Source organism: Macaca fascicularis, chromosome 9 (genome assembly GCF_037993035.2).
Source record: "Macaca fascicularis isolate 582-1 chromosome 9, T2T-MFA8v1.1".
NCBI classification, from domain to species: Eukaryota; Metazoa; Chordata; class Mammalia; order Primates; family Cercopithecidae; genus Macaca; species Macaca fascicularis.
The window spans coordinates 29,374,445-29,383,936 of NC_088383.1; the positions used below are offsets into that span (position 1 = coordinate 29,374,445).

Here is a 9,492-nt window from a genome sequence, read left to right on the forward strand (position 1 = left end):
TTTTTTTTATTGTCATTGTGAAGACAGAAGTAGTGCTGAAAAGAGGGTCATCTACAACTTTGGGAAACAATGGCATTATTTGGGTAAGCAGAGATTGGTAGGGCATTTGCAGCTTTGTTAACAGAATGGGTTTTGTGGTGAAGAACAACTATAAAAATGTATCACTGGCTGAGCGCAGAGGCTCACACCTGTAATCCCACCACTTTGGGAGGCCAAGGTGGGCGGATCACCTGAGGTCAGGAGTTCCAGACCAGCCTGGCCAACATGGCGAAACCCCGTCTCTACTAAAAACACAAAAATTAGCTGGGCATGGTGGTGGGCACCTCGGGAGGCTGAGGCAGGAGAATTGCTTGAACCCAGGAGACAGAGATTGCAGTGAGCTGAGATCATGCCACTGCACTCCAGCCTGGGTGACAGAGCGAGACTCCATCTCAAAAAAAAAAAAAAAGAAAAAAAAAATATGTGTGTATATGTATATATACACACACGTATATGTGCGTGTGTGTGTGTATATATATATATCCCATGGATAAATTATATCTTGAATGCTGTTTGAAGGTAATAAAAAACTATTATACTGTTTAAATGTTTCAGTTAGGTGTAGAATCAGTTTTCTGTTCTTGGGTATAGATAGCTTGTTCCCAGGTATTTTCAGAATCCTTTTGTAGGTGTAAAAAGAATTTTGGTCATTGATTTCATGTCTTGCTTTAAACTTCAAAAGGACAGTAGATTGTACTATTTTTTTTCCCTCTACTTATCAACCTACATGTAGGAAAGTAATAACTGAATTATGTGCAAAGCATAAGTAAAATTCTCTAGAGAAGCAATTTGCCTTAAGAGTCTTAAATTGAATTAAAATTGTTGCCTATTCTCTCAGCTATTGATATGGCCTCATAATTGACACATTATCCCTAAAATGATTTTGGTATTCTACATTGATTCAAACACTCTGATTCATTTCGTTGAAAAGTCCGTGTCTTCCCCAGAACCATTAGACAAAGTGCAGACTTGTTTCTCTTTAATTTCTGGTCATTTAGAAAGTTTGCCCATTAATAATAAAAACAAAATAGTTGAAATCATTGTCTAAAAAATGGATCCCAAGTTCTTATTCAGAACTGGACTTGGAACAAAAAACATATACAACCTGGAGTACTCAAAGTCAACATTAATTCAATAAAATACAAATATCTTAGTTTGGTTTCTTTGGGTTGCAAGGAAAAGAACCTTAAGTAAAAAGGGGACTTTATTAAGGTTACTGAGTTAACCTAAGGACAAGAAGTGAGGCCGAGTGACTGGAAATCCATTTGGATTTAAGTCTTTGCCACTTTGCGTATCTTCATCATTTTTCTTTCTTTGCAGACAGGTGGACCACAGCTGCCACAAAGCAGAATTTTTATGTCTCCCGTGAAATGACCTTGAGGGACTGAGCAGCATGTCTGTTCAAAGACACAGAAGAGAGACTCTAACTGACCTAACCTGGGTCATGTGACTAGTTGTGGCTAGAGGGTCAGAGTCTCCTAATCAGGTTGCAACGCCCACTCCAGGGAAAAGGGACATTCTCTGAATTGGGCTGGGAGACACTCAGAAAGTGTCTATTAGAATGCAACTTTCACCAACACATTCCCCAGACCTCTTCCATTAAACAAGTATTTATCTGCATCAAAGGGAAATATAGTTCATTTCTGATACGTCTCTGTTCACTTCTTCACATTTTATGCTGCAATCACAAAGACTTGCTTGTCATCCCAACTACCTGTTTGCTACTTACTACCCCTACTACCCTACACAATCAAATAATTTCTTGCCTAAATTCCTGTGGTCCTCTGTGCTTGTAATGGTCTTCTAATCCTTAGTATCATTGCTTCTAGGAGACTTTACTGGCTCTCTTTACCTTCCTAGGCTAGTTATCCTCTTTCTTTTAGGCATCGTAACATTATGCACATAAATCTCTATCATTGTCCAGCTCCATTGTTTTGAGATTTACTATCTAGTTTCTGACATCTTTATAACCCCAGACATTGCAAGCCTGGCCTACTGTGGGAGGCCAGGTTGAACGAATATACCCTGAAAGTTTCCTTTTAGCTAATAATTGACTCTCTAAAAGAAAGTGTATCATTACATAAAAAGTATTGTCCTCCGGCGCGCGGTGGCTCACGCCTGTAATCTCAGCACTTTGGAAGGCCGAGGCGGGCAGATCACGAGGTCAGGAGTTCGAGACCAGCCTGACCAACATGGTGAAACCTTGTCTCTACTAAAAATACAAAAATTAGCCTGGCGTGGTGGCGCGCGCCTGTAATCCCACCTACTCAGGAGGCTGAGGCAGGAGAATCGCTTGAACCGGGGAGGTGGAAGGTTGCAGTGGGCCGAGATAGTGCCACTGCACTCTGGCCTGGGCGACAGAGCCAGACTCCATCTCGGAAAAAAAAGTATTGCCTGCATAAAAACCTTACAATTGTTAACTTGTCAAGGTTCTAGTAGCCAGAAAGTTCTAATCAAACTCGGCCCCAGGACTGACTTGTCAGCACACCCCTTAAGAAACTTGTCTGAGAAACCTGCTGTTTACCTGGTGCCCTAACCAGTTTAATTTTCTTTTAAAAGTTCTGCTGGGCTTCTCCTTCTCTCCTTTTAGATGCAATTTTGATCTAGAGAAGTAATGGTCTGAGCATCAGTTTATGAAATTATTTTATTTTTCTGCACATAAACATTATTTTTCAAAGGCAATTTCATTAACTACATCCTGCAGCGCTGCAGACTTTCAACAGCTTTAAAAGGTTAGGCGTTTGAGGTATGTTCGCCTTGACTTTCAGTCCTCAAGACATATATACATTTTTCTTAGTCTTAAAGCTCATGTCTGCACTCTAGTCCTAAAGGATTTGACTTTATAATTCTCACCTTAGCATGAAATGTGCTTCTCTTTCTTTTTTTCCCCACCCCGCCCCACCCCCTTTTGACATTTCGGGTAGGGAAGCTCTGGCAGATTCTCAAGAAGAATTTTGCAAATGGTTGACTTTTGTTTATCTCAGGTTTTGGAGGGAGAGGATAAAAGAACATTCCCTCAGATAATGAGTTTTAAGCTTAATTCCTTCCAGAGCCGAGGGAAAAAAAAACTACAGCAAGACCACCTTGAGTACCTTGGGAAGGGCAGCCCCGCGATCCCTAATAAATGAATTAGCATCTCAAGGAGGAGATCACTGCGGGGCTGATATTGATCAGGGTCAGCCGGCGTGTTTGCCAGCGATTGTTCGGGGGGTGGTTAATTGAGTGTCAGTCTCGGCCAGTGTCGTCTCGCTGGCGCCGGGTGCTTTTGGATTTGCTAATTTTCGTTAAGTGTCTCTAGCCGGCTACTCGTCCCGTGTACCCGGGAGAAACTAGCGGCTCCTAACTGATCAAGAGTCGGTCTGTCTGGGCTTTATTGATCCCCTGGCTGGCAGCTCGAGGCGGACACGCTAAGGGGGTGGGGGGCGAAGGCTGAACGCAGACCTCAGCGCTGGGCCGCCTCGTCCAGGTTCCCACCCGAACCCTCTTCCGCCACCTGCACAGGCCGGAGCGTCGTCACTTGCCCCTGGGGGCTCCAGAAAACGCAGTGCGGCCGGGGAGGACCACCACGCAGCCCCCCTGCGTGTTTTGGGGGGCACCCAAAAGAAGCTCCGGGCTGGGGGACGCTGACCGCCCGAGACTGAGCCGTCAGGGTCTCGGAGGCGGGTTCCCGAGCGGGTCCCGGGGCTGGGCTCCCCCGGAGCCTCGCAAAGGTCATGGACGCGCAGGCCTCCGCAAGGGGGAGCGCGGGAGACGGCAGCGCCCCGGCCGGGCGCCCCAGACGCCGGCGCCGCTCGGAGCCGACGGGCAGGTCCCTCCGCGCTCGCGTCTGGGCCCGCCCCTAGCTGCGGGGTGGATTGACAGGAGCCCGGCGGCCAATCGGACGCCGCGGGGCGGGGCGAGGCGGGGCCGCCCGGGCTGGCTCCCCGCGCGGGGCGCTATTTACGGCGCGGAGCCGGCGGGACCTGGGCTGGCGCGGGACGGAGTTGCGGTGGATGCGCTATCGCTCTGGGGAGCCCCTGCCCTCTTCGCGGAGAGTGGCCGCTAGCGGGGACTGAAGGCCGGGAGCCCACCCTGGCCCGCGTCGGTGCCCGGGGCTAGCGTGCAGCCCTAGAGTCGAGTGGGGCAAGGGAGCCGGTGGCCGCCGAGGCGGGACCGGGAAACTTTTCTGGGCTCCTGGGCGCGCCCTGTAGCCGCGCTCCATGCTCCGGCCGCGGCCCGAACCTCAGCCCCGCCGCTGACGGCCCCCGCCGCTCCGGGCAGGGCCCATGCCCTGCGCGCTCCGGGGGTAGTAGGCTGCCGCCGAGCCCGGGCTCCGGGAGCCGGCGGGGGCGCCGCGGCTGTGCGGGGCGTCAATGGATCGCCACTCCAGCTACATCTTCATCTGGCTGCAGCTGGAGCTCTGCGCATTGGCCGTGCTGCTCACCAAAGGTGGGTGCCGGGGGCGCAAGGGCCCAGGGTCCCGTACCCGCCGAAGGGCTTTGGAGCCCGCTGCAGAGGCTTTGTTAGCGGTGGGCGAGGCTCCCTCCCGCGCCGGAGCCGCAGGTCGCGACAAGTTACTGTGTTCTTAGAAGTCGCGGCGGTGGCCTGGCGCGTGGATGCGGACTCCGATCTCAGGGCAGTCGATAATCAGAGGGTCCTCTTGGCTCTGCCTGCGGGGAGTGGCGCGTTTGCAGCCCAGCGGGGAGCGAGGCCGGAGTCTCGGCTCGACGCCGCCGCCTCCTCACCCTGGGGGCCCGGACGACCGGGAGGAATCGCAGACCCCGGCCCGTAGCTGCCGCGTGCCCGCAGTGTGTCTGTGTGAGTGCCTCAGGATGTATTTCTGTGCGTGTGTCTCTGAGCCTCAGTATCTCTGAAAGCATTTGTCTCTGAGTGTTGTGTCACTGAATGTGTGTTTGAACCTTTGTATCACTCAGTGTATCTCTGTCTCTGAGTATGTCTCTGAATTTATCTCTGAATGCATTTCTGTGTCTCTTTCTCTGAGTCTTTGTGTCTCTGAATGTGTGAGTCTCTGTATTTCTCAATGTATCTCTGTGACCCTGAGTGTCTTTCTGAATGCATTTCTATGTGTGTCTCTTAAGTGTCTTTGTATCTCTGAATGTGTATCTGAGTCTCTGTGTGTGTCTTTGCGTACGTCTCTCAGTGTGTGTGCGAGCGAGTGTTTGGGTTTCCCTGGGAGTTAAGGTGTCCGAGGTGTGCAGGAGTGTGTGTTGTGTTGCTTTTCAGTAGCCAGGAGGAGTAGGCTCTGTCAGCGTCTCATTTCCTACTCACCTCATATTTTACAAACAAGACCAAAAAAAAAAAAAAAAAAAAAAAAAAAAAAGGCAAAGGCAGCGGGTCAGTTCCTTCTTTCCTCTGCAGGCTTTCACCTTTTAGATAGAAATAACCCGAACTTCCTCTGAATTTCAAGGTTCCCCTCACCTCCCTGCTATGAAATCTACCTACTGTTCTGTGAACAGATAATTTTTTTTTAAGTAGGAAGCACTGTTTAGCCTTTGCACCCCCCTACTTCTCTCTAATTGCTATGTAGCAGGCATGAGGTTAAAGCATAAGCTAGCCCAGCGAGGATGATGTGCTACAGTATTTATTTATTTTGGAAGGAAGGGTGTAATTAACCCTAAATAACAGCCCTTGCAGCTTGCAGAGGGGAGCCTCCTGGCCCTATCAAAGGCGGGCAGAACGGGGAGGGACTGAGGCTGACATGAAGTCACAGATACCGAAACTATGTGCCTGATAATGATATAATTAGGGGATCAGAGATTTCTGACGGCTGCGGACTTCAAAAGCTTTAAAAGAAGCCAGCAGTCTCTCCTGTAGCCATCTTGACTAAAGCAGACATTTTTGTGTAATCACTACATACAGTAACGAGAAGGGGGCAGAAACAGAAGGGCATTGTTCCACAGTTTCAAAATACCAGTCCCCTTTCTGGCCTTTTGCATGCCACAGGAAGAAACTTTATGAACGACAGAAATATAGTTTTAATACACTGGTACAAAAGTCCATTCTCCTTGCTTAAAATGTGGCTCCAATTAAAAAAAAAAAAAAAGTAGTTAGAACTTTCCCAGTTACCTGTCAAAATTTTATTAGGCTGTTTTTAGGTCATTGAAAATACAGTATTTTAAATAGGCTCTCATAAACATTTAAGCAGCATTTTACTTGTATTCAGTCTTCCTTTTCTGTACAAGGTCTGAAACTAATAGGGTCAAAATGGGCTTTTAATCTGTTTTATTTATACTTTAAATCTGTATATGGAATTTGTCAAACTAGGAATATGTAGTCATCACCCCAGAAGACTGGTGAGCTTTATGTGGAAAATAAAGTGAGCTTGGAGTGAGCAGGAGAAAGAGCAGAGAAGTGATTCTGCAAAGCGAGGTTCTTACTTGAAGCAGAGAAGGAACTTGGGCCCAACCTCAGGATGGCGAGTGCAGATTTAGGAGCGAGAACCCCAGCTTTGGACTGTTAGGGGTTGCTAAAGATCTGTGTTTAGTGGGCTGGTTTTTCTTAGAACCGAAGCACTGGCAGTGTCCGGTGAAAGCAGAGCATACCATACCGTGGTCTGGAATTTGGACAGATAATTAAATGAGACACCTTACTCGGCATCAGAGAGAGGGGGAAGAAGAAAGGTAAGGGTGGGAAGAGGTTTGTAAAACAGCAGATCCTGGTGTTTAATTTCAGAGTGGAGGTTTCGGATCTTCAGACGGGAAACTGGAAGAGGCTCGTGCATTAGTTCAGTTTACTTGCTGTGGCATGTGACAGCGACCAGGGTCCACTAGGTGGATATCGTATTAGTGATAACTTTAAGACCCAGATTATTTCAACTAGAAACTGATATTAAAGCCTCCAGTCTTGCCCTGTGACAAAATGTGAACCGAGCCATGCAACTCACAAAATAAGTTTTTATAAAGGAAACTTTTAATCACTTCCTGTAGAAAATTTGAGGTTTCCTTAAGGATTTTTCATTCAACCAGCAGAGGATTTTCAGTTTCAATGTTTCCCCTTTTAGATCACATGTCAAATTACATGTAAAACTTGTGAGGAGGAGGAGGAGAAGTTAGCCTTGCAGTTTTATACTCCCCCCACCTTTTATGACTTTCCATTTGGGCTGAAAGAAATTGACTTTGGCAAGCAAACCACTAATTGTAAACTGCCTAGTTCCTGTTTTACAATATACTGACTAAAAGCTCCTCTGCATGAAAAGATCTTTATAGGCAAAAAGTTTGCCTTTTCTAGAGAGGTTGCAAATAGCTGCCTAGTTTCATAGTTTTAAAACCTCCTGACCTGGGCAATTTCTAGATTGTTGTGTTTCTAGTTAATAACTTTATAAGGTGTTAGCTAAAGCTCTTAACTCTTGGCACAGTCCTGTGGGATAGTAAACAATTCAGTAGTTCCGATCAAATATTTATACTGACAAAATCAAAAAGCCTAGCATTTTATGTTGTATGGTCATGTAGGATTAAAATGAATAAATAACGTGATTTACGTTATGGTAGGAGAAATTATACTCATTACTATTTCCTTCAAAAAGCAAGTTTTTTTAAAATGACTCTCTAAACTCCTCAGAAACCTGTGATTGGGATTACTACATTGCCAAAAGTACATTTAACTGGATTGAAACTTACCTACTGGCTGCAGGGAAGGGCTTCTCCAGGCTCCATGGACCGGAGCCCGGAGCTTGGATGATCTAAAAGTTCCGTGCCTTTGAAAATGGGATTGAGCAGCTGCCTAAATAGTTGCTTTATCTGGTTTCTGGAGCAGAGTTTGACGTGATCTCTCATTGTTTTCAGGTGAAATTCGATGCTACTGTGACGCTGCCCACTGTGTAGCCACTGGTTATATGTGTAAATCTGAGCTCAGCGCCTGCTTCTCTAGACTTCTTGATCCTCAGAACTCAAATTCCCCACTCACCCATGGCTGCCTGGACTCTCTTGCAAGCACGGCAGACATCTGCCAAGCCAAACAGGCCCGAAACCACTCTGGCACCACCATGCCCACATTGGAATGCTGTCATGAAGACATGTGCAATTACAGAGGGTTGCATGATGTTCTCTCTCCTCCCAAGGGTGAGGCCTCAGGTAGGTAGAAGCCGTTTCTAACCAGAATGCCTGCCTGATCTATAGACTTGTGACAGCCACGACTTGGTGTGTCTGCTATTGATTTTGTTGTTAATGTAATTAGAGACACCAGAGGGAGAGGCCTGGCTGGATAGGAAGATGCATCTTGATTGAGTGGCTTTTGTGTCTGCCTGAGCATTACATGTCTGTCTACATAATAGGTTTTGCCTGTTTTTTCAACATTTTGAAGACATTAAAAGGCCATGACATCTCAGTAATGACAGTCTGTAAACAAATGCGTTTGTAAGCTTCTTAAGATAGTTTTGCAATATTTGCTAAATATCGTTGATTTAATTGGAAGCTGCTTTTTAATGGAATTCCTGGATAAAATGAATTGATGATTATGAATATATCCCTAGGAGGAGTTAACATGGAGTTTGATCATTTTCTTTGTACTCCTTTAGGACAAGGAAACAGGTATCAGCATGATGGTAGCAGAAACCTTATCACCAAGGTGCAGGAGCTGACTTCTTCCAAAGAGTTGTGGTTCCGGGCCGCAGTCATTGCTGTGCCCATTGCTGGAGGGCTGATTTTAGTGTTGCTTATTATGTTGGCCCTGAGGATGCTTAGAAGTGAAAACAAGAGGCTGCAGGATCAGCGGCAACAGATGCTCTCCCGTTTGCACTACAGCTTTCACGGACACCATTCCAAAAAGGGGCAGGTCGCAAAGTTAGACTTGGAATGCATGGTGCCGGTCAGTGGGCACGAGAACTGCTGTCTGACCTGTGATAAAATGAGACAAGCAGACCTCAGCAATGATAAGATCCTCTCGCTCGTTCACTGGGGCATGTACAGTGGGCACGGGAAGCTGGAATTCGTATGACCGAGTCTTATCTGAACTACACTTCTTGAACGCTTGAAGGCCTTTTGAGTTCTGCTGGACAGGAGCACTTTATCTGAAGACAAACTCATTTAATCATCTTTGAGAGACAAAATGACCTCTGCAAACAGAATCTTGGATATTTCTTCTGAAGGATTATTTGCACAGACTTAAATACAGTCAAATGTGTTACTTTAAAATTATAGAAAGCAAAGAGAAGACTTTGTACACACTGTCACCAGGGTTATTTGCATCCAAGGGAGATGGAATTGAGTACCTAAATAAACAAAAATGTGCCCTATGTAAGCTTCTACATCTTGATTTATTGTAAAGATTTAAAAGAAATATATATATTTTGTCTGAAATTTAATAGTGTCTTCCATAAATTTAACTGGGAAGCGTGAGACAGTACATGTTAATTACACTAATGGCCATTTGCTGTTGCTCACTTGTTGTCAACTTCAGGATGTGGCTTGATTTTTTTTTTTCTCTTTTCTTTTTTAAACAAGACCAAGATCTTGCTTA

At 46.2% G+C, this 9,492-nt stretch overlaps 1 protein-coding gene across 2 annotated transcripts; it reads left to right on the forward strand.

The window, feature by feature from the left end:
* Window positions 1-3,985: 3,985 nt before the first annotated feature.
* Window positions 3,986-9,268, forward strand: BAMBI (BMP and activin membrane bound inhibitor). 2 transcript variants are annotated; one of them, XM_045399769.3, is made up of 3 exons: window positions 3,986-4,836; window positions 7,821-8,108; window positions 8,552-9,268. In XM_045399769.3, the coding sequence occupies exons 1-3, from the start codon at window positions 4,635-4,637 to the stop codon at window positions 8,968-8,970; spliced, it is 909 nt and encodes a 302-aa protein (XP_045255704.2). In that variant the 5' UTR covers window positions 3,986-4,634; the 3' UTR covers window positions 8,971-9,268. The 2 variants fall into 2 exon arrangements, with proteins under 2 accessions (XP_045255704.2, XP_005564935.2); XM_005564878.5 differs by having other exon boundaries at window positions 3,986-4,467.
* The last annotated feature ends 224 nt before the right edge of the window (window positions 9,269-9,492 follow it).